Source organism: Callorhinchus milii, unplaced genomic scaffold (assembly GCF_018977255.1).
Source record: "Callorhinchus milii isolate IMCB2004 unplaced genomic scaffold, IMCB_Cmil_1.0 Scaffold4, whole genome shotgun sequence".
Taxonomy (NCBI): domain Eukaryota; kingdom Metazoa; phylum Chordata; class Chondrichthyes; order Chimaeriformes; family Callorhinchidae; genus Callorhinchus; species Callorhinchus milii.
Genome location: NW_024704745.1, coordinates 47,535,751 through 47,561,302, shown reverse-complemented (window position 1 = coordinate 47,561,302; position 25,552 = coordinate 47,535,751). Strand labels below are relative to the sequence as shown.

The 25,552-nt window shown below is 38.0% G+C and overlaps 1 protein-coding gene across 1 annotated transcript in view; it reads left to right on the top strand.

Moving 5' to 3' along the window:
* The window catches only part of pcca (propionyl-CoA carboxylase subunit alpha), a 227,683-nt gene that overhangs the window by 115,286 nt on the left and 86,845 nt on the right, over positions 1–25,552 (top strand). Inside the window, exons 15-16 of the mRNA XM_042334257.1 lie at positions 4,946–5,056; positions 8,907–9,012. Of these exons, the coding sequence (XP_042190191.1) occupies positions 4,946–5,056; positions 8,907–9,012 (217 nt within the window). The remainder of the gene's footprint in view (positions 1–4,945; positions 5,057–8,906; positions 9,013–25,552) is intronic.

Below are 25,552 nucleotides of genomic sequence, written 5' to 3'. Positions count from 1 at the left end.
TCCATTCAGCAATAGGGAGCCAGTGGAGGGTGGTTAGAACTGGTGTGATGGAGGTACGGAGTTTAGTACGGGTGAGTATGTGGGCGGCTGAGTTTTGGATTAGCTGGATCTTGTGCATGGTGGAGCTGGGGAGACTGGTGAAGAGGGGATTTGAAAAGTTCATTCTGGAGGTGAAGAATGCTTGGACAACTGTTTCAGCTGCGTCTGGGGTAAGGTGTATTAGGAGGTGAGCAATGTGATGGAGGTGGAGGAAGGCGGTCCTGGTCAGGGACCAGATGTGGGGAAGGAAGGACAGCTGTGGGTTGAACTTGACGCCTAGGTTGTGCACCGTTCAGTGAGTCTGAGGGAGAGCCCAGGGAGGTTGCGGAGGTCAGAGCCGTAGGACAGTAGACATTTATGAGAGCCAAGGCGTATGGCTTCCGTCTTGTCAACATTTAGTAATTTGAGCTCAACCAGGCAATGATGTCTGCCAGACAAACCAACAGAACATTGGTGGACTTAGAGTTGCAGCTGGAGGAGAAGTAGATTTGTATGTCATCTGCATACGTGTGGATGTTTACCCCGTATCGGCAGATGACACTACCAAGAGGAAGCATATAGATGAGGAAGTGGAGGAGGCCAAGGGTAGAGCCCTGGGGTATACCACAGGTGACCTGGCAGGGCCGGGAGGAGAAACCGTTTGAAGAGACAAAGTGAAGGCGGTTTGTTAGGATTAGGATCTTATACAAGTCATGAAGGCAGTCTTCTGGGAACAAGGACACCTGGATACAGATCTCTTAATGGCATTGAATAAAATAATGTGGAGAGTTGTTTGCTTGTGCATTGCGATCTTGCACGAGCTCCTTAGTGATACAATAGATGTATGTCTGTTTTAGAATTTCACCTTATCTAAAGTTTTCATGAGTTTTGTGTGTCCTGAAAACAGGTGGATTGATGGCTCTTGGAGCTGCTCTTCCATTTTGCAGAGGGACCCAGAATGGTGAATAGAAGACAATTTTCCTCACTTAAAAGGAAAAAATGAAACAATCTGAGGTGCAAGAAAAGTTGCCTATTTACCATTCAGCCCGAAGTTGATCACATTTAACTTTGGGCACAGCACCTCAGGCTCTGGAGGGAGTAGAGCGCAGATTCACCAGAATGATGCCAGGGTTTAAAAGGATAAGTTATGAGGGCAGGTTGCATAAACTTGGCTTGTATTCCCTTGAGGTTTGACAGTTGAAGGATGATCTAATTGGGGTGTTTAAAATGGATTTGATAGGGTAAATACAGAAAAACTGTTTCCTTTGGTGGGGACATAATGTGAAAATTAGGGGACATAACCATAAAATTAAAGCTAGGCCATTTATGATTGAAATCAGGAAGCACTTTTTCACAGAAAAGGTAGTGGAAATCTGGAACTCTCTCCCGTAAAAGGCTGTGGGTGCTGGATCAATTTAAATTTTCATAGTTGATAGATTTTTGTTAGGTAAGGGTATCGACGGATATGGAGCAAAGGTGGGTAAATGAAATTGAGGTACAGATCAGCCATGATCTAATAGAAGGGCGGAACAGGCTCGAGGGAAAGAATGGCGTTCTCCTGTTCCTATGTTCAACCAGCATCCTAAAGTAACTGCTTTCTCTATCAAGATACCTGGTGTGTCTTTAAATGAAGGCAAAACAAAAGATATGAATATATACACCAACTGTGAAACAATCTGACACTACAAATGCACAAATTAGAAACCTATCATTATACTAATAGCCACAGCCAAGAAAATAATTTGTAGGAAATGGAAATTTATTGAAATTCATCAGTAGCGTATTGGAAACCTTGGAAACACAACTGTGAGAGAATATGGAACAAATCCAAAGGCACAATATTTGAGGTTATCTGGAATTCTTTCTTGGAAGCAGTCAAAGATAGCCATTTTAACAATGTGTGCATTATATATGTTTAAAGCTCATATATACAGTTGAGCCTCGGTGAAAGAATTATTTTAATATCATTCTGTGCCAACAGTTAAATCTTTAGGCAGTGACTAATAAATGACTACAAGGTGTAAATGTTTTATCCTAGCCCACTTCATGAGCATATGAAACTGTACATCTGAAAATATTAAAACCTTGGACACGTTTAACCCAGTGCCTTGGGAAAGTTCTCTCCAAGTGAAAGGTGCTGTACAAATGTAATTTTATAAGTTGTATTGTATTAACCTAGGAAGGTACATTTTGGCCCACAATGTCAAATTTCAAGTCATACACATTTAAAATTTTGCTGCAGATGTTTCCACTGAAACACATGACCCAAAGTATGCAAAGAAGCCATTTGATGAGCTGGAGAGGACGTTAGTCGAATCCAAGTCCTTTATCTTTCTTTGACCTCAAAACTCTCCCGTCTGTTCCTAAGATTTTTGTTTCAAAAGATGCTTTTTCCAACCTCTTTCGTTTAAAGGAATAAGATTACAGGGGGTGAGAGTTTACCAGGTATAAGTAGAAGCTTAAGTAATTGAAGGTGGCTGAAGTCATGACCTTCTCACCAGGTGGTTTAGACCAAAATCTTTTTTCAATCAAACAGTACTATTTTCTCCATTGAAACTGACTGTGCAGTCATCGTTGATGCCTCACAAACAAAATCTCAATGGAATACAGTGTTGGATTTAAATGAGTTTTATGTCTTGAATTATTTTGTCAAGCAGTTTCAACATAGTTCACACAGACATTGCAAGTTCACACTAGTGTCAGGTAAAATAAGGGTTTCAAGTATTTGAACTGGCGATATAAAGATCACAGCATTTATATGTGATATTGTTTCTTTTTGGTCTGGCTTTAAACTCTATTAAATAAATTATAAGTAAGAAATATGATTCGAATCTGCCACAAATCGAAAGTGTTTCTAAATGCTGTTCATATATATTGTGGTTTTCAGGAAGCCCCTAAAATGTATTTGGTAAATAAAAACATTCAAAGGTGCTATAAGAAGAAAGATGCATTATTGTTTCTGCTTTGTTTTTTCTATCTGGACTGTTCTAATGGTCCCAGAATGAGTAACCCACTTGTGCTGCACAACCACTCCATTTATTGTTCTTCAGATCTTATGGTACAATACTAGCCTCTCAATCTTTCTTCATGGGTCCCTCAGGCCCCAAATGCACTTGCATTGTGCTTTTGCTGATCTTTTAGTTAAGCTGGAGTAATACTGGCACCATCTAGAGTATAAATAGCACCCCACAAAGCAAACTAAATGATAGCTGCTAAGTCTAGGGGCAGAGGGTCCCAAGATATCAGCTCACCTTGACAGTCCAGCAATATGATTTCAGCATTGCTGCTCAGGATAAATCTCCCATTAGAGTGTGAAAATCTGTCATCAATCAGGAAAAAGAAGTTGCAAGTCATAATTCACTTTTTATGCTGTTCTTTCTGACATTGCTTCTTGATACATTCGATACTTCAGAATACACACGCAGACACACACACATATAGACACACAGAGATACTCAAATCCTCTGTGATCAAACTTATTCAAACACTTGATTGGTGACTTTTTAATTGTTTCTTTTTTGCTATTTTGGAAGACTTGCTTGAATGAAATGTTGTTTGCTATTTAAAAATTAAAATAATTGCTGGTCATTATGTGAACTATTATGATGTAAATATAGGGATATCATTTGTAATATTATGTATCAATTTTATCAGCGCCTTGGGACGTCCTCCTGACGTGAAAGGCGCTCTATAAATGGAATCTTGTTGTTGTTGAATCTTGTTGTTATGTATCAAATTACATTTTGCCATCCGTTTAGTAGGGAAGCAATGCTATATTTGTTTGAAGACTTGGTTAGATCACATTTGGAATACTGTGTACAATTCTGGTCACTAAATTACATAATATTATGACGTTAGGGAGTGTAGCTGTGGTAACACATGTAAGCACTTGATTGGCGTATGTGTGGTAGTTGGCAGGGTCAAGACCCTTGATTGACACATGAGCACAGCATAATAGGGAATGAACTTGCACTAAGGGTGATGGCTAATTCGGCTGTGACTTAATGTGAACAGAGGATTGAGAATAAATAATTTGACTGAGGTAACCAGAAAGACTGAGGTGACTTGTAACACAGTGTAGATTCACAAGGATGTTATCAGGGCTAAGTGGATCCAGCTTTCAAGAAACATTGGACATGTTCAGCTTTTCTCTCTGGAGTTGAGACAGTTGAGAGGGACCTGATAGAGGTGTTCAAGATTATGAAGGATTTGATAAGTTGGATTTTTATAGGGTGCTTCCACTTCTTGGTGAGTCTATAACAAGAGGGATAAATACAGGATGACCAAAACGTCATGATAACTACCCTATTGCTTAAAAAAATCATAATTTCTTTCAGACTTATTAGACATTACATGGTTTATGTTGTAATAATAGTCCTTGCATTTATAGTAATAATCCTTGCATTTTATGAAGCACCTTCTCACACCTTTGAGACGTCTCAAAGCGCTTCTCAGAATATACTGTAAAGTGAATTGACTATATTTTGTTGGCGAAATGTAATGTATTGGAGGACCATCTTCATGCAGAGGATGGTGCGAATGTGGAACACACTGCCAGAAGCTGTGGTTGAAGCAAATGGCATCAAGACATTTTAAAAAAAACTTGATGCATACATGAGGGAGAAAGGAAGAGAGGGGAACAGGAAGGTTGGAGGTTTGTTTGGAGTAGAAACATCAGCATGGATTAGTGGGCTGAAGGCCTGTTTGCATCCTATATCACTTTATATAACTCTACCGCAATACTCTGGAATTGGGTAAGCAGGATGTGTCTCTCCAGGTCGAGAGTGCATATCCCATTCCAATACACAGGAATTTCCATGTGTAGGTGGGATGCATGGTCTGGATACTCTTAAGCATGGTGATGGGTTTCTGTATTTGTTAGGCACCCAGCAGACCAAATATGTAATTACTTGTTGTTTCTTTGCAGGAGTGACTCACAACATTGGATTACTACGGGAGATTATCATTCACCCACGCTTTGTTGAAGGAGACATTACCACCAAATTTCTTCCAGAGGTCTACCCAGATGGCTTTAAAGGTTTGTTGTTGCCGTAAGCATGCACAATTTAAGAAAGATCATTTGTTTAGAATAATGAGTTTTGTTTAATCAATTGTAGGTATTATTTCTAGTTTATCATATATTGTGGTGAAAGTTTCAGCATTTCACAACAGGGTTGTTCTGAATATAATAATAATCCTTGCATTTGATATAATACCTTATCACATCATTGAGATGTCTCAAAAATCCTACCCTGACATCACCCTGGTTCATAAAGAAAGTAGACCGTTATTTGTCTGCTCGGGAGTGGTTGGGGGTGGAGTCGTTGGGGGGTTGCGAGAGGGAAGAGACAGAGAAGGAGAGAATGGATCGACATGTATCCTCGATGCTTGAGTTGCGTTTTTTTAAGCCTTGCTCACAAGTGTATGGAAGCTGGTCTAACTTAGGCTGGTAATCCATGCTGTACATTGAAAAAATAGTGAATCAGACAAGCGGGTCTACTTAACATTGGCCTAACGTGAGCTAAAAGCGTAGCATGGACAATTTATTTAGCTTTTAAAGGGTATATTGAAGGTTTGGATCCCGGTTTGCTACTTCACAAGATAACTTCTTAGCTAGTTTGATACCCTGTAAAGCCATCACTGACACAAAGCTGGAATCCTTTGCACTCTTGCGGCTGAATAGATTCCTTCTACCATTCAGACACTTCAGTTCCAATTAATGATTCCAATCATCCAGAAAAATATACATAAATTGTTTTTCAGTTTTGGTTAGTTGAATGTTAAATAATTCAAACAGAGTAGTTTGTGGAGCATTGTATTTGGATTCCTGTATTCACAAGATTGACCTGGATGATTATCTCATCTCTTCAGAACACCTACCTTACCCTGGTTTATAAATAAAGTGGACTTTATAAAGTATAAAAAAATACTCTTAGAGTATTGTTTTATTTGAAAGATAATTTGAAGGTCATTAATATTTGATTGTCTTTTCAGTGCATGACCTGAGATTCTTGTATAAAAGAATTGAAACTAACTAAAAATATATGAAGGGAAATGTACATTTTTTTTTCTCCTCAATTAAAAATGCTCCAATAAACTAAACATATTTCATAAAAGCAACTGTTTTGAGTTTATTCATTTTCAATTTACTTACAAGTGGGATATGCTATCACCCAGATAAGGTAACTTTGAGGTGTTGTTCCTTTAAGAAATTGTGTTGTTTTTATGCATGCCAATTTTCTTAGCTATCTGCTATGGGATACCAAGGCTAATTCTAATGTCTTCCTGCTCAACTGGGTCAGATATGCTCTTTTATTTGTATATTTATTCGAAATTCTTTTTTTAAAAAAAGTCTATGCCTGCGATAGGCAGTCCATATATTTCTTTGTGCCTGTTTGCCAACCTTCAAACACATTTCTTTTTCTGCAAAATATTGATGATATCCAGAAAAATCAGTTGCATTCTCCTTCTATTTGTGTGATCTTACACCAGCTGATTTCATGTCCTTGTAAATCATGTTCTATAATCTTTACAATTAATGGATAATTTCATGTTATACAGATCCAGCCTTTCACTGACTTACTAATTCCTACCTGAGATTTAAATTTGATTCTGTTTTCGAAGCATTTTAAGCCTGTGGCCTTAGGCTTCTTGTAATTAAGAGAGTTGTGTTGCCAGCTATCATTTTCACATGTATGATTGATTAATGAACTTCACGCCTTGTTGGTTGAATTACCAGGTTTTATTTGACTTGAGGATAGGGTATTTCTTAGATCACATCTATATTTACAAATTTCTGACATTCACTTAGCTCAGAAAATTATGATGACAAAGTATTAGCCCAAATCCTGTTACTTCTACTGAAAGAACTTTCTGGATCATATTAACTAGCATTGGCGAGAGGCATTTGTGCGGTCATATCTATGTTAGCTATTTGAAATGATGGTCCTTGGGAGAGAATTTCCAATTGCAGTGCTTTTATTATTTTTTTCTTCTCTTTCTGAAAACATTTGATTCCTTTTTCTTTTGCCAGGACATGGTTCCACAGTACCTCACCCATTATTCAGGTGTAAACCTTACCAATGGGTTTTGGAAGTTTTGATCATGTGAGGAATCGCAAACTAAAACTAATCCTGTTCTAACCTGACATCCACACATGCACACTTTCCTTCTGGAATTTCTGGATGGCAATTGGGAGAAGACCCTGTTTTCTTTTAGTCTCTTCTCTCTCTCTTTTCTCTCTCTCTTTCTCGCTCTCTCGCAAGAGACAGAGGAGAAAGAGTGTGATAAATGTAATAAATTTGGAGCCCCCCACACCCCCCTACATGGAATTCAGTTCAGTCTGGAATTTAATCCTACAACCTTCTGGTCTGCATCTGTATGATCCCGTGCTGAATCACTGGACCTTTGGAGAACTGTTTTAGGATCCTTCATTAATTAAAATTAATTTTGAAGTTGTTTGCAAGGGACTGATCTCATTTTCAGATTTCCTTCTTAGAATGCAAGACACACACTGGGAAGGAATGAAGAGAAAGTTAGAATGTTTTTTAACATCAACTTAAAAGAAGTGTTCAAAATAAAGCAATATCTTGTGATCTATAAAAATCAGGTTGCACTTCAAAATGCGTTTGTGCATAAAATGTATTTCATTGTCAGTAAGTCACCAAGGGGGGCCTGTTTCCAGGTGGCTATAAATTTGGATGCGAACCTAATGAAACTCAGACACATCAATGTGCCAAGAAACAGTTACCTTATCTGCATAGATGTGTGCAATTTCCAACAGATTTAAAGAAAAAAAACTTGCATTTTTATAGTGCCTTTTCATGCTCCAACTTCTCAAAGACTTTTGCAATAATTATTGTCAAATGTAGTTAAATATTTTTGCAGATGAGCATTTTGCACACAAAGTCCTACAAACAGCCATAAGGCGAATGACCAATTTATATTGACAATTGTTAGCTAGAACCCCGATACAATTGGTATTCTGGGATCTTGAGCATCCACCTGAGCAAGCAAATGGGACTTCGATTTAACATGTCATTTGAAGTAGAACATCTCTAATAGTGCAGTATTCCCCTCCATGATTGGAGTATCAGCCTGGAGTATGAGCTTCAGTCAAGTTTGATTCCTGGCATCCTGTAAAGGTAATTAACATGGGTATATCCTTATCTGGGGGCTTAAATCCCTAAACAAAAGAAAACGTTCAACAACTATTTCTGCTGAGTAGAAACTCATGCCTCACATTGGTGCAAAATTCCTCCATGAAGGATCCTAATGTGGTTCTCTGAAGGTTCAGTGTGTAAAATACAAAATCGTACAGACCAAAAGGTTGTTGGTTTAATTACTGAACTGATCTAAGTTAGGTAACACCAACTAGGATGGCGTGGGAGAAGGCAGGAGCTATAATTGGTCCAAAGCTCCAAGGATAGAGAGGGCAAAAGAAGACAGGGATTCCCACCACTGATTGCTATCCAGGGATCCCAGATGAAAAATATGCATGTTGATGAGGACAGGATTGAGCTTCATTGCAATGTTGTTGATCAGATAGCTTGCCAACATTCATATTGTGTCTTTATAGTAACTCCTCGAAGCGCTTCACAAAGATAATGCAGGGAGGGAGTTGGGGAGGTGATTTTACGCACGGTGGGATTTCAGGAAATATTTAGGGACAGTTTAAGAGGTCCTACAGTAAAAAACTTTCATTACAATTCGATGTTAATGTTTGTGGACTGCCCACCTGATCTTAAGATATTTTTATCATAAATTGTGTATTTTGAGTTGCATGTTCAGTGAATCCGTGGCTTAACCATCCATGATATCGTTCTTCATTCATGTACAGTAGGTTTTCAGCCAAGAGAATTTAAAAGAAAAACCTTCTTGCCCAACAGGACATAAACTGACAGATTTTGAGGGCAAGGAACTGATGGCTACTGCTGCATCCATTTTTGTAACTGATTCGGTGAGGTCTCGGAAATTCCTTGAAAAAATGACAGGGTAAGTAATCTTTCAATTTAACGGTGTCAAATCATTTTCATAGCTTTGTGTTTAATTCCCATGACGAACAATTTGTATTTTCGGTGCATTCCTTCCACCAATCTGCACCCACCCTCTGGAACTCCATCCCGCAGTCCCTCCGTCTCGCCACCTTCAGGACCCACCTCAAGATCCTCTTCGACTGTGCTTCCGATCTCCCTGTTTCCCCCCCTGCCCTCCACCCTCCCCCATCCCAACCCTCAGCTCGGGTCCGTAACTCTGTCTGTCCAATGCCTTATTGAATCTTGATCTGCCTATACTTTCTTTTCCCGACTTGAAAGGTGCTATACGAATGTAATTTTGTTGTTGTTGTTCCTAATAACCTATATTTCAAACTTCTTGTGTCAAATTGAAGGTAAGTAATGATGTAAGCAAATACGTGTTTTGTAGTGTCAGCCTGGGTAAGATGGTAGCACTCGTTTCTACGTCTGCACTCGTTTCTTACGTCTCATGAGTTCAAACCACATCACAGGACTTGGAACTTTGGCACGGTCCTAGTTGGGCTGAATTGCCTGTTTCTGTGCTGTACAGTCCACGTATATCTGCACAGTCCATGAACTCATAGGCTAGGCTGACAAACCAAAGCAGGAGGATTTCTGCTGCATTGTTGGAAATGCCATCCTTTGGATAAGGCATTACACCCAGGTTCTGTCTAATTGTTCAGGTGAATGTTAAAGATCTCATGGCATTATAGGTAGGCAGCTGATCAAAATAGATTTAAAAATATATAAAAAGGGTAAACCTGCTTAAATACTCCGCCATAAACATTTAAAAAAATGTTCGACATTGTTGCACAAAATGGTACGGATCTGTAGGTTATAGTCTGTTGCACACCAGTCTCTTTTTAAAAAGAAAGTATAGGCAGATCAAGATTCAATTCTCTAATGTTTAGATGTAAATGAACGAGAAAATGGATAATAATTTACAAATTTATAAATTATTGAAGAAGTTCATAAAATCAACTGTTTATGAATATAAAAATGCATGATTAATTCACAATATTGCAGTTATAAAATAAGTTTATGTCCATGAAAAATGAGAGCAAGAAAGTATTTTTTCAGCGCCTTGGGGCGTCCTCCCGATGTGAAAGGCGCTATGCAAATGTAATCTTGTTGTTGTATTAATGAAATTAAAATAGTTATTTCATTTGCTTTGGTGATGTTTAATCAGACATTCTATGTGCGCTCTGGGAAGTTGGGTGTTGGAAGGGTTTCTTGGGAGAGAATTGGCTCTGATACAAGAGTTATCCTCTACTCTTTGTGATTAATGCTGTGGAATCTTTAACATCCACAGTGACAGGAAGAAAGGACCTCAGTTTAACATCCTCTTCAAAGAACTGTGCCACTGTCCGTCTCAAATCTCCAGTTGGGCCTTAACCCCAACCTTCTGATCTTTGCAGCATAAAAATTGCACTGGCTTTGGAGTTGTAAACTGCTACATAATTTTTGACCATGATACAGAAATAATGGACACACGTTTCCTGCAGGAAGTGGCTATGGATGATTGATGATTGTTTCTTTGTTAAACTTTAACCCACTTTCTTTGTTTAACTTTCTCTATTTATGCCACAAACTGTAAGTTTCATTGTTGACACTCAGGGACTATTTCACTTCAAAACATTGAAATTCTTTCACTATGTTTCCGAAAAAGGAAATGCCTGAATCTTGTGGATTTCATGAACAAAACACGTATTGTGTTATTTTAATCCTAAAGTAAAGTATTCACAGAATAGAGGACTGTTTTGGTCTCTTCAGATCGCTTAAGAGGTTTAGAAAAAAATTGTCTTGCACTTCTACAGTGAGCTGAGGAAATTAAATGAAGGAAATGAATACACTGCTGTTGTATACAACACCGAAATTCTAAACAGTTTTTGGAAAGCTGCAGTTACTAAAGGAACAGTATATATGTGGTTTTGCCAAAATGTGCACAGCTTCTGAAAGTACTTGTTTATGCTAGTCAGAAAGAATTTAATCCTATTAACACATCAATTTGGATCTGAAAGAAATCATGGTTACGATTAATGAACACTGTTTTTAAAGTAGAAAACAACCCGGCATCTATAGTAACTTTAACAAAAAGCAGCTTTTGAAATTTAAATCTGACAATTTTTTTTCAGAGATTACTTTCTAAAAGTTCGGACTTTTGAGCAAATAATTAGGATTTGATTGAAGTTATGTCATGAGCATTTTTGATATATTGATACTACCCTAGAGAGCATAAGCATTGGTGCAATCCATATTCATAGTTAAGATGACCATATGGGAGAAGGTAGATGGTTTGGTTGCTGTGTTGTTTCCCCTGTGGTGGATTGGGAGGGGAATAGCAGAGTGACTCTCCAGGTGTGGCAATATTAGAACTATCTCTTGGGTCTACTAATGTTATGTTTATGCTTCTAAAACCAATTGCCTGCAGCACTTCCTGCACGTTGCTTGTCTTGGCTGAAAGTGCATGTTTTTCTAAGTTCTGTGTGGGTGTACCCTTTCAAAATGTTCCATTTACATTATAACTGTTAACTTTATGTCCAAGGAATGGGTTTGTCAATGTGTGTCTCATTTTGAGGGTGAGGCCATTGTCACATTGTTTACATGCTTTTGTACAATTTGCTCTCATATGAAGAATGGCCACTTGGTTAAGGTCTCGCAGAGCTGTTGACACCTATGTAATTGTAGCCCAGAATTAAACCTTGTTACTTCAGATGCAATAAACTTGTTTCAGTGCATTGTTCTGCATTGTAAAACGCATGGTTTGGCAACAGATGCATAGTTTACAATACCACTTTATGGTGTCATGGCAACTTTAATACCAAAAATTATTAGAAGCTTGTCATTTTATCTGTTGAGTTTTACATTTGTTGTATTTAATTGTAGGTGGTACTTAGTATCCTTGTTTCGTTTGTAGGTATATATGGGGTGATGGGGAAAGCAGCATGCAATATTATCTGTGATATCTCACCAAAAATAAGGTCAAAAGCGATTAATAGTTATTATTGAGCAGTGGATAGGGAAGAAGGGATTACCCTGAGGTGAACTATAGGTATTGACTGCTTTTGAGATGATGAATTTATTGGTAAACAACAATTTATATTTTTATAGTGCTTTTCACATCTGGAGGATAGCTCAAAATGCTGCAGTCTGAGCTGGTGGGGGGTTGGGGGGTTGGTGCTGGAAGCTGGGGAAGGGTAGACAAAAAGCAGTCAAAGAGAGTTTTTTTTTCTCTTATTGGTGTCTGGGCCTTCAGCCACCACACCTCTAACCTCTGTAACTTCCTGCCTCAATCCCTCCTCTCACCCCTCTCTTCATGTAATTTAAATCCCACCTAAAGATGACTCCCCCTTCTCCCTTAATTAGCATCTAACCCTGCCAATGTTCAGCACTCCAAGAAGCTATCCTTTATGAAGGGCACTATATAAATACAAGTTGTTTAAAGTCATGTGGAGCAAGGAAACTTGCCTAACGTTTCGCCCTGCCCAGGAATTGAACCAGGTCCTCTCGCTTGTGAGGCGAGTGGTCTAACCAATACACTACAGGCCTCCATATACTCATGAATAATATGATGGCAAGATGGTGAGATTGCTATAAATTAGTGCAGCAAATAACTGCTGGCAGCAATAGTAAAGCAATGATCTTTAATGATCCTAGTTCCATGGACACTATTGATGCTAACTTGCTAGAGCAAACCTACACCTAAAACTTATTTGATGTTCCTATCTTTTCTCAGATAACTTTGTAAAAAAAATCCTCCCAGCAGTCTTGGTCTTCTAATCACCCTCGTATTACAGCTGCCAAGTTATTAAAGTTTATTTTAGTAATAGCTATTAGTTTACATGTACTGTTCACTTTTTGATGTAACTTACAGTGCAGTGTATGAAGTCCTTTCCTGAACCTTGTGTGGTGGATGCATTCCTTCAAAGAACATCAGTGGACACCATGGTGCCCTTTCAGCTGTTTACAACTATTTCCTGGCTTGCATGCTACATATGTAAAATGACACATGTCTTTCAAACAAAGTTTGAAGATTAAAATAAAGAAATCATAGATTTAGTGAAGAGATATGTTTTGATAAAAGGATTCTTGAATTTCCATAGAATATTATGTACAGTTTTAGGATTTCTCAGAATTTATAGTTGGAAAAAAATCTACAGAACACAGTTAGTAAAAACAGACATTGTATTGTACTCATTTCCTACTGCTTGTAGCCAAACCTTAACTGAGAATATTTTGCAATCATTTCCTTTGATTGCTTATATAAGCAATCAAAGGAAAAAACTAATTAGGGAACCTAAACACAATAGCAAGCATAACTATATAAAATATTTAATGTGAGATTCCCTGTAGGATTAAAGTTCCCTGAAGAGCATGTTCTTAATTTTGTAGCAAGATAATTTCTTTGAAACATTTTGCCATATTCGATTTAGGCACCACATTTTTCTGGCTTCATGTTCTTTTTGAATTTGAAACCTGCATAAATCATTATCAACACAGGTCAGAACAAGTACCAAATAGAAACTCTTATCACTTTATCTGCCATGTTATATGTATCTGTAAATGTAGGTGTATTATCCCCCATGAGTAAATACATGGAAATTCTAGATGTCCTCAACTACATAATTAACCATTAACAGAAATGTTGTTAATGAAATAATTAATACATTGTTTTTGTTGTTTGTTAATTGCATAAGTAAGCGCCGCTGTCATTTCGTCTGTGTAACTGCTGTAAAATGTATTTGGCACAATGTAGACTCCAAACTCTCCCACATTAATTCTCTGTTTCAATTAGTCCAGAGGAAACTCTCCAACTGCCCTCAAAAGTACACAGACCCATCATGATGGAATTTCTGCTCCTATTTGTTCTTTCTCGTCTTCCTTCCCCTCCAAATCTGTCTGTGTTTGTAGATGCACCATAATTTGAAATATCACTGACATTTCATATTGGGTGGTAGGAGGGAGTTTTCTGTGGGACGCAATATCAGAAGTTTTGGTCAGATTAACTAGGATTTTTTAAGATTGTTTTCATGCATGAATGCTTTCAAGCATGATGTTCAATTTAGAATTCTGCTAGAAAGAGAAGAGAGGTTCTCCCAGTGTCCTGGCCAACCAATCCTCCAAATAAAATTGGTCATTCATTCCATGGCTGTTTGTGGGATATTACTGTGTGCAAATTGGCTGTCGTATTCGTTCACAAAATACACAGTCATTACACTTACATTATATCCTGTGAAGTGTTTTGAGACTTCTTGACAACGTGATAAGGTGCTAAATCAAAAGCAAAGATTATTTATAATTCTACCAGTCAAATAATTTTTGCTTCTAACACTAAAGCAATTTGGAGGGGATAAGCCTTATTCAAACTACGAATCATGTTGGTGGATAGACGGAATGATGAGAAAGATTCTTTTTGACTAGATCTCTGGTCAGTTTGCTTGTCTCCATTGTGAACAAATGTATAGTAGAGAGACAATTACTGCACTGATTGGTGATCACCTCCTTTGTGTGTTAGCAAACTGCAGATAATTGGACATTATGCAAGATATAGGATGCAGTACTAAGACAAAAAACGGATCCGATACTGCTTTTTCTGGAAATCTCGCTGCAGAGTGACCAACTTTCCCTTGGGAGTTCTGTGCGGTTAAACGCACCTGCATTTAATTGCCACGTAGATAAACAGGATTCTAGCATACACACCTAGAGTATTCAACTCAAATGGGTTACCACAGTGGGTGGTTGAGGCTAGGACACTGGAAACAGCTTGATACTGTACAGTATAATACAATTTACATTTATATAGTGATTTTCATGTTGGGAAGACATCTCAAAGCACTTTACACAGCTGTTATGGAAAGAAGACAAGAAGGATATTTTAGAAGGATGAGATCAAATGGGTTGAAGTGTCTTCTTCAGTCGTACCTTCCTAATGTTTTTTAACCCTTAGGCTATTCCATGTACAGAGGGAGACACTCTCTAAAGATGAGGTCTAAGAAAATATTTAACCAATTCAGCTGAAACTTAAATCCATTTAAAAAAAGGTTAAGAATGTTAAATTGATAGTTTTATATACAGCTAGAGTCTTGTGGGAACATAAATGAAATCCCACTTGAAGATAAAGATTAAGAAGGAAAATAGATGGGTTTAGATTGTAACAGTTCTGCAAATGATGGTTGACATTAGCAAGCACAAGAAGTTCGAGAGGTTATAAAATGCAGAATCTGTGCTTTATAAACTTTTCAACTAAAAAGCTTTAGTTCCAACATAAAAAGCTTTAACAGATTATCTTAATGTAACCTTTTATATCTGGAAACCGTTTTATTTTTAAAACTAGGGTCTTCAGACATTTGAATAAGAAAATCAGAGAAATATACTGTATTTTTTTAAAAAATGGCATGAAATCCTTTTATTCCCACCTCCCAGAAATCTTTTATTGACAGGCCAGTTTTGAAAGTGAGTCTGTAACTAAGCTCTTTGAAAAATACACAAAAAAATTAATTTCAGCATGGGAACGATATATCTGCACTAATTGGGAACAGGCTGATTGTGGATAGCAAAATAGTGTGGAAATGTGGTGAACATCGACCTCCCCCCAGCTTGGTGTCATGCTCCACCATTGTCAAGTGCTCTGAGACTCTATCCTGCATGAGGGGCGCTATATAAATGAAAGTTGTTGTTGTTGATGATCATATGAAATACACTATCTAATGCTAACTAAAAATGTCTTCTATCAGGTGTGATAATATCATCAAACGGTGTCACGTGGTTTCCCTCTTTCTCTTTCCGCCTTTTCCTCCTATCACCCTATGCCTTACCTCTTTATTGCATGAAGTCTCCTTGATTGAATGCTGCCAGTATTCAAAAAATCACCTTCTCTGAACCCATCCTTGCTCTCCAATTACTGCCCTATCTGCAATCTCCCTTTTCTTTCCAATGTCCTGGAACAAGTCGTTACTTCTCAGCTTCGCTCCTTCCTCTCCTGTCACTCCCTCTGTGAACCCCTCCAATTGAGTTTCTGTGCTGTCCACGGAAGATTTTTATAATCCTTGTCCTTGCTTTCAAAGCCCTTCATGGCCTTGCTCCTCAATACCTCTGTGACCTGCTAACCCCTCTGCTAGCTAGCTTCCTCTGCACGGCGGACTCTGGCCTGCTCCATGACCTCCACTCTACCCGCCCCACCATCGCCAGTTGGGCCTTCAGTCTTTCTGCCCCCATCTGGAACTCCATCCCACAGTCCCTTCGCCTCACTCCTTTCTTCTTTCAAGGCCTTTCTCAATACCCTGCTCTTGACCACACCTTTGGTTATCCTCCTTCCCCCATACTCCCTTCCCTCCATCCCTCCTGATCCCAACCCCCAGTTCAGGTGCAAATCCTTGATCGATAAGCGTATTGGGACATCCACTCGACATGAAGGGTGCTATACAAATGTTATTGTTGCTAAATGTTATGTGCTGTTTTTTTCACATGTGATTCCACTCTCCTCCTTGCTCCTCACACCCTTTAATATTCCTATTTTACACGTATTATGCAATATCCTTTTTAAATAATTTAGGGACTTTATCTCAACTACAGTGACAGAGAATTCTAAATTTCAACCACCCTTTGTGTAATATTGTTTCACTCTAACCTCCCATTTAATTCTTTTATGGCTGTCTTAATTTTGTGCTCTCTTGTTCCTGATTTGCTGACTTGTGGAAATAATTTATTACTGTTTATCCTATCATAACCTTTCATAATATTGATGAAGACTTCTATGAGGTCACCTTTATCAGCTCTGGTGAAGGAAGCTATAACTACTGCAACTCAGGGTGGGGGAGGGAGGATCTGCCATTCCACACGCCTAAGAATATGCACATACATATACAATTCAAGATTTTACTTGAAAATTTCAAAATCTGAGCACAACATTGTTGCAGACATGGTTATCTGGCATCTAGAATGGGATACTCAATGGTATTTTTTCAAATAATGTAGAACTTTCATTTTAATATTCAGTTAAATTATACATTTTTCCCCTTTAATGAAATCCCTTTTTAAAAAAGATTCATATTGCCGTTGTTTCATTGATATATTTTGCTCTAAAATAACTCCTGTATTTCAAAAAATCCTGTTGGCTTATCAATTTCTTGTTTTCAAGTAGCATTTGGGGAAACCGTATTCTTCAGTAAATATGTGTCTCTTTTTGAAAGTCATATTCGTTTGGTAAGGTCACCATGTAAATGTTTCCTGGTTTACAATATCAGTTTTTCTTTTCTGCCACATATTTGAGAGCGTTGCATAGTATTGCTCAGGCATTTCTTTTTACTGCTCTTATTTACCATGTCCCCTTCTGCTATAAATGCCAAGTTAAATGCTGATTTTGGAATCTTTCTTGGATCTCTCTTCCTGTGATCCATCGAATGATTCTGAAAGCTCCTCCACACTGCATCAGTATTATTGTAATTTTTTGGCTGCAGGACATTTGGCAGCTGCTGCACCCCACTGGCAAAGCCTATTCATATTTTATTTCCATTCACCACTTGCATTTCAGAATTGATTTCTCTCTTCTGTTCTCTAACCTTAGCCTATTCATTTTGGATTGTTTAATATGAAACATTTTAATTTCAAATCATAAATAGCTATTCTATTCAGAATCACTTTTTCAGCAATCACCAGGGTAACCGTATAACAGTATTTTCCCTCGGTAATCAGGACTTGAGTTCCTGCCTTTATAGAAATTTTGGCTTTTTATTTCATTTGATTCTTAAACTGCCTAATCTCTCTTGTGTTCAGATAACCTTTGTAGCCAATCTTCAGGGGTCTGTTTCCGTCCTTAGACATTGAGACTTTAAGCCACTATTTTCTAATGCTCTCACCCACCTCTGTTCATTACTTATTGAAATACACCATTGCCTTACAGTGCTGAAAAACAAAACAAATGTGAATATAAAAACCTACTGGATGCACAGAACTGTTGGGAGAAATTAATTAAGTTTCCACAGATTCAGAAATGTTAGTATTTACATTTATTGACTTGGTAAAGGAAGGTAACCATCCCCTTTACATTTCATTTAATGTGTGAAAGCAATAGAAACAGAAGCACAAATATCTAGAATCTACTTGTGTGACTATTCAAAGAATTGTAAATTTTGTTATATGGGGTCCACGTATTATAAAGTAACACAATCTCTTCTACACAATTTATTAATTTTGGCCAAGAGAACAGCTGGACAGTTTGCTCCTAAGCCCCTGACTAGTATTTGGTAGGGGTATGCAAGGTGCTTTCAGTATAGTTCAGCCTTCCTCCCCTTGGGATATTCCCAGACTTCTTCATGGTGAAATCCTACTCCCCTTCTCCTATCTCAAGCAATACAGTGTGATGGGGATCTCAGTAGGAGACAATCTCACCCTATCATGGTGCTGTATATTGATGCTTCACTGTACTGCCTTTTGACTCGTCAATATAAAATCATGATTTGGGAACATAAGAACAGGAGTGGGCCACCGAGTCTGTCACAATGTTTTTAAGATCATGGCTGATTCACAACTCAATTCCACCTTCCCACCCTCTCTCCATATCCCTTGATACCACGGTCTATCAAGTATTTATCTATTGGCTATTTTTAATTATTTCAATGGAATCTGCCCTCTGGAGGAGCGAAATTCACACTCCCACCACCCGCTGCATGAGTCACTGATCGAACTACCATTTAACACAACATTGTTAGATTATTTGTCACTGGAAATTTGTATGATAAGGAAAATAGATCCTTTAAATTAAATCACATTCAAACCATTAGGAAAATTTAAGCAGCGAGTTTCACAGTATTTACATGATATTTTACTCCTTCCATTCTGCATATTTCTTGAATTCACTTACTTTTATGTTCCTAACATAAATGATTACCAAATTCTTAAATTATTTTAAATAACTGATTTGTACTTATTATTTAATTGATGATAAAATAATCTCAGATATGTGCATCACGACAGAGCAGTATTTAATTATTTAAGCAGTTTATGAGAAAAGTGACTAGTTTAAAATCCAGCGGAAGGAATTTGAGCACTAGATCTACAAAACAATGAATTATTCTGATGATTTCAATGTTTTATGTGTTATCTTCCTATCTGTAATTTTGACAGGATGTGGTTGTATAAAATGGCTGCTGCTTTCTTGTAGCTGAACCATAAGTTTGTAATTATACAGTTACAAAAATACAGGATTTTGGAAGGCAGACCAGTCATTGGGAGTCACTCAGCTCCTGTTAACCCTGTAAATTCTACCAGATAGGATGAACCTTAGTATGTCATGTAGCAGGAGGGAAGCTTGCGAGACAGTTCTTTCAATTGCAAGCTATGCAGTTTTAGCTTGTTAACTCCAGCATTATCTGGGATATCTGGGACACTCTGGGAGTCTTGGCTATTGCCAACCTAAGCCTAATACTGTCCAGAATTAGGTAACAGAGTTTCCCTCCAGGGAGAGAGTTCACTTTCTATGTATACTCTCTCCCTGGAGAGATGCACCTGGTTGCACTTGTATGGGTGGCGTTCATATATAGAACTCTGGTTCGGATAATTCTTAAGGATGGTAACACCTATCTGACCCCCAAAAAATCAGATTGTGGAAAGGCGGGGGGCCTGCAGTATTCCATTGGGATCTTTAACAAGGAACAAGCTAAAATTATTTGCACGACTATGCAGTTGGACCTTTTCCTGCTTCTTCAGAAAGTCTTTGAGCTGCAGTGGGGTTGGCTAGGAAGCTCCAGCCTCCATACCAAACTCTGGAATTTGTTGTGGAACCATTATCAAAGTTGACAGCCGAAGATTGGGAAAACATATACTTTGGTTAGGGGTTGGGGTTTGATTCCCAGTCATTGCCTACACATTAAGAATTTGAAGTTGTAATGCCAGAAAATGTATCTCCTTGGGATCCAAATGTTTGCAAGGGAGAAGTGAGGGAGCACACATGCTGCTCCATCTAATATTGATCTAATAGCTCACTCTCACATAAGACAAAACAGCCACCACCAACAAATCATTTTTCATAGAACAGTATTATACCCATTTGGAGCATTATAATGAGACCAACAGTTTCAGGCAGGAGTAAGCTATGCCATTGGTACCACTGTTGTGTAACATTGTTTTTTAAAATGGGGGCTTTATTTAGAATCAAAAAGATTTTTTCTAAGCGAACCTAATGAACAGTTTCCCCTGTACTGTACAAATACTTCCAATTTCCACAATACTGCATTAGGGAATCAAACAAAAGTCTTACTATTGATGAGCAGTATTATAACCTATGTAGGTTAAGAAGATTACCAGTTGGTGTTCAACTGAACCAGAAAAATTATAGCTTTGCATTTTTATATAGTGTTGAAAGTAATTTGTTGCTAAAAACTGTAATACATGAGATTCTATTTCTTAGGTTGATCTATATGAGAATTTGTATCAACATATCACATCACCAAGACGAGAGACGATGATGTAGTGGTATCTAACCTCATAATTCCGAAAGAACATATTGGGTAATAAACAATTTTTTTTAAGGAAAAAAACAACTTTCAAATACTTTTTCTAGAAGCTTTTCCAAATCTTAATTTGTAGCTTTTTACTTTGAATTTTTATTATTCGAATATCTTTGCTGTTTAAATATGTATTTTATGTAAGTCTGCTTAAATATAAGCAGACTTACATAAATATTTTGAGTAAATAATAGATGATTAAATTATGAACTTCTATATCATTCTAATCGGTGTAGACAAAGTAATCTCTTACTCTGCATGAGATAGGTTCACTGAAGATTTATGTGTGAGAAGAAGAACATGAAAAGGTGTTTGCACTGCTTTTAAACAGCCTATAGTTGTCAAAACTCTGAAACAAGATTGAAACTAATTTGGGATTTTAAAGTTCTCTTACATTACAATTTTTGTGGAAAAATAGGAATCGGCTGGTATTTTTGAATGATAAAACCTGCATAATTAAAATGCCATAATTGGGCTAAACTAATTCTGAAGTGTCTGACTGTATGAGTTAAAGAGGATCAATAGGACTGATGTTCCTTATGGAGTGCAACTTTGCAACATTTCATTTATTCTGCAATAATTATTTGGGTTAGATTTAAAAACTGAACCAGAAGCAGAGGATTATTAACTGATGCTTTTATATTTGGATTGCATTGCTTCAACATGCCTATAGGAAAAATACATTAAAGCCAAATACAACTCATTATTATTGAGCTGCACATAGATAGTTCTAACAAGCAGTGATATTGCATCTTGAGCCCAGTGTTAATGATGTGCTTTAATTTCTGATTCTATGCTTGAGACAACTTTGTTGGTTAAGTTGATTATAATTTATCCTGAATTATCAATGAATTGGAAGAGTTCAGAAATAATAAGATCGATGATTGAGATGCTAATAGGAGATAAGAATATAGAAATGAAGGGATACAAAATGCTGATTTTAAGGTATGATTTTTTTATATTCAGCGAGCTATTGTATGCTTTGCATTTAATACAATAACTCTTGATTTTGAGAACTCTGAAGCAGCTAAATCAACATTTTTGATATAAAAGGGACATCAAACGTACAGAAATAATAGTATGTAGTAAAATCAGGATGAAGTATTGTCATAGTAACTATAGAGTCTGTTATCCATGGACGACACTTTCAGTGAGTGTTCAAAGTACAGAATAAACTTTACAGATCACAAAATAACTCCAGCATTGTTTTGTTTGGAACAGATTCATGCTATTTAAAATTCTTTTAATCCTGACCTTTCCTTTTATGTATGATTATGTTTGAGGTTTTCATACAGTTTTTAGCATTTAAAAATACTTTTTAGATTCTACCAGTGAAGTCGCTGAATTTTTTTTGATCAGCAAAGATTGTACTTCGAACACTTAAAGAATCTACTCATTTACCTGTTGGGGGGAAAGTAGAGAATAAAGATCAATTATTAACAAAATCTAAAGTTTCATTCAAATTGCTCTCACTTTATCCCATGTGTTTTAAGTGGACCATCTGTCTAAACATCTCTCCATTTTTTTCTGATCATTTCCTTGACTTATTCATGAACCATAGGAGGGCTGCTTTGTAGTCTCCATGTAGCTGGTCTTGTCCACCCCCACTGAATACTTATATATGCTTGCATAACATATCTTTCACGGTCTTGGAAATTCTCTGAAATCAGTTCAGATGAATGACCGACTTTCTGAAGTTTTCCAATGTGAATTTGTATGCAGAAACTGACCTCAAAGCAGCACATTATTCTTGATCATTTTTGTGACTCCCTGCAGTGGAAGTTGTGACTAAGGATTTCTTAATGATTCTTTCGCTGAGTAGTGAGACTATTTGAATTTGGAATTTATTTACATTAAGTTTATTTTAATTTAGTGTCCACTGGTGCATTATAAATTGAACAAAGTTGTACAATTAGCATAAGCAAGTATTGTATATTATATCTCAATGAACCAGATTCTTGTCAACTTAAAATAAGTGTCATGAATTTCCGTTACTTTTTTAAAAAAAAGAACCTTCAAAACAAGAGGATTCTGAATAAAGTAAATCAAGTTTTAATTAATTTTAGTAAGACCTTGGAGGACTCCCTACTACTTCTACAGTGACCCATTTGTATGTGTATAATGGAGACTGCTAAAAAAGGTCAATTCAAAACCTTCATTGAAAATACGTAATTTTGTCTGGAATTTGCATAGTGCAAAATTGCTCTTTTTTAAAAAAAAACATAGAAAATAGTTTGATGGATTTGAATTCAGTTGTAGGTTGCAATAATAATAATCCTTGCATTTGATATAACGCCTTATCGCATCTTCCAGACGTCTCAAAGCGCTTCACAGAATATACTGTAAAGTGAATTGACTGTATATTTTGTGGGTGAAATGCGGCAGCCAATTGCACACAGCAGCGTCCCACAAACAGTCGTGGATTGAGTGACCAAATTGTTATTTATTTATTTATTAAAAATTGAACGGATTATTACCGCTGGAGAAGAGATCCGCCAATTGACTAACAACTGGGTTCCTACTTACTACTGGGTAAACAGAGGGGTGTGGAGTAAAGACACTTACCCAATGTTTCACCCTGCCTGGGAATCAAACCCAGATCCTTTGCTTGCGAGACGAGAGCTCTAACCACTAAGCTGCAGGACTTCACCTTTTTTAAGCTTCTCAAATAGCTGCCGCCTTGGTAAAATATGTTTTAAATCCCTTCCGAGTCAATAAAATGGCTTCTGATTCGCTTAAGTTGCCTGCCTGGCCTGTCTACATGATCCAGGAATAAAAGTAACATTCCGCAGGTTATGTTTATCCATCATCCCTGTTGCTCCAATTGGCATTGTAGCCTTCATTGATGGTGATTGTTATTTGGATAAACCTGCCAATTAAGACGGTTGTGCATCAATGAAAATTTGACTCATCATAATAGTCGGGTCAAAAGTAAAATGATAGAAAGTGGGTCTTATTCAAGTGTTAACGCTTAATTGCTCCGCAACATTGCCAGACTCCGCCATTACTTCACTCCTCAGGCTGCCGAAACTCCATGCATTTGTCACATCAAGGCTCAATTATGGAAACTCCCCTCTCATCGGCCTTCCCAACTTTTCCCTTCACAAGCTGCAGATCATCCAAAACTCTGCAGCTCGTGCACTCTCGCACACCAGGCTCCGCGACCCCATCACTCCCACCCTCGCCCGACTCCACTGGCTCCCCATCCCCCAGAGGATCGAGTTCAAGATCCTTGTCCTCACTTTCAAGGCCATCCATGTTCTTGCCCCCTCCTACCTCTCTGACCTGCTGACTCCCTGCGAACCTGCTCGCTCCCTCCATTCAGCGGGCTCCGGCCTGCTCCATATCTCCTGCCCGACCCGCCCTACCATCAGTGGCTAGGGTTTCAGCCTCTCTGCCTCCACACTCTGAAACTCCATCCCACAGTCCCTTCGCCTCGCTTCCTCCCTTACCTCCTTCAAGGCCGGTCTCAAGACCCTCCTCTTCGATTGTGCCTTCAGTCACCCTCCTACCTCTCTGCCTTCCCTCACCCCTACTTCACTCCTCCCCCATGCTCAGGTCCTGACCCCTGACTGTCCAGCTCCTTGGGACATCCTCCCGACGTGAAAGGAGCTCTGTAAATTTAATGTTGTTGTTGTTGTTATTAATTAAAGTCCCCAAGCACTTGCATTTCCTCTCCTTGTATTTTTTGTTCATAGAAAATGTGCATACAAGATTCTTAATGTAAGATTCTTAGTGTAATCACTCCATCTCGCCCCCTCCTTAGCCTCCTTCAAGTCCTGCCTCAAAACCCTCCTCTTCGACCACGCCATCGGTCATTCCCCTTCCCTCCCTTCTCCCCCCCCTGACCCCAGCTCGGGTCTGAAATGCTGTACACTGTCCAGAGCCTTGGGACGCCCTCCCGATGTGAAAGGCGCTATACAGGTGTAATCTTGTTGTTGTTAATGGTAGGACGTTAGGTGTTGCATTCTAGAATTAATAAAATTTTGAGAGACTTCAATTTTTATAGCGCCTTATATGGAAACATCAATTCATAGCTCTTTACTGTCAAGTGTACTGACAATTTTACAAGCACATGTTAGCCATTTGCAGACAGCAAAGTCTCCTTCATGAGGTGAATCACCTATTCTTTTGGGGGATTCTTGGTTAAAACAGCCCTTTTGAATAGTCATGGAATTGTTAAAGTGCATCTGAACAGGTTTCATGCTTAATCTGAAAAATGGTACCTCCAACAATATAGTACTCCCTCAATACTATACTGGAATATCAACCTATACATGGGATTCAAACAGACAACCTCTGACCTAAGGCAAAAGTGCTACCAATTGACCTAAACTGACACCTGTTTTCCCTGTTTCCTAACAGCTGATGTACAAGAAGGAAACCTCTACATTTGAGTATCCTCAAAAGTTACCTAGTGTTTAATTTGTGGGTGTTCCCATCACAACTTAATGGAAACATTTTAACATCATCTTGATTCATCTGAATTCTCTAAAATCTCATTCGAGGCACTGATGTAATCGTAAAAAAAATTGTAAATAAAAATATTTTTTTTCAATTTTTTTACCTGAAAGATATTCAGCAGCCTTTTGCGCCTGTTTCATGATCTCAGACTGCTACCTCAAATAAGGCATTATTTGTTGTCTTTTTAAAAAATCTAATTTATAATCCGAACCTGTGGAATTCCGTCCTTCAATCCCTTCTCCTTGCTCCCTCTCTACCATTCAGGTCCAGCTTGAAGACCTTCTTCTTGGACTGTGCCTATGGTCACCTTTCCCTTCCCACTGGCTCGGCATCGGGCTCCGCCACTGTTAAGCACTCTGAGGCGCCATTCGGCATGAAGGGCCATGTATAAATGCAATTTGTTGTTATAATTAGCATTCATTGTATGGATTGATTATACAGAAATACAGGTGGAGTCCTGTAGCATAGTGCCCGGGCAGGGCAAAACCTCAGGCAAGTTTCCTTACTCCACACGCCTCCATTTACCCAGCAGGAAGTTGGAATTCAGTTGTTAGT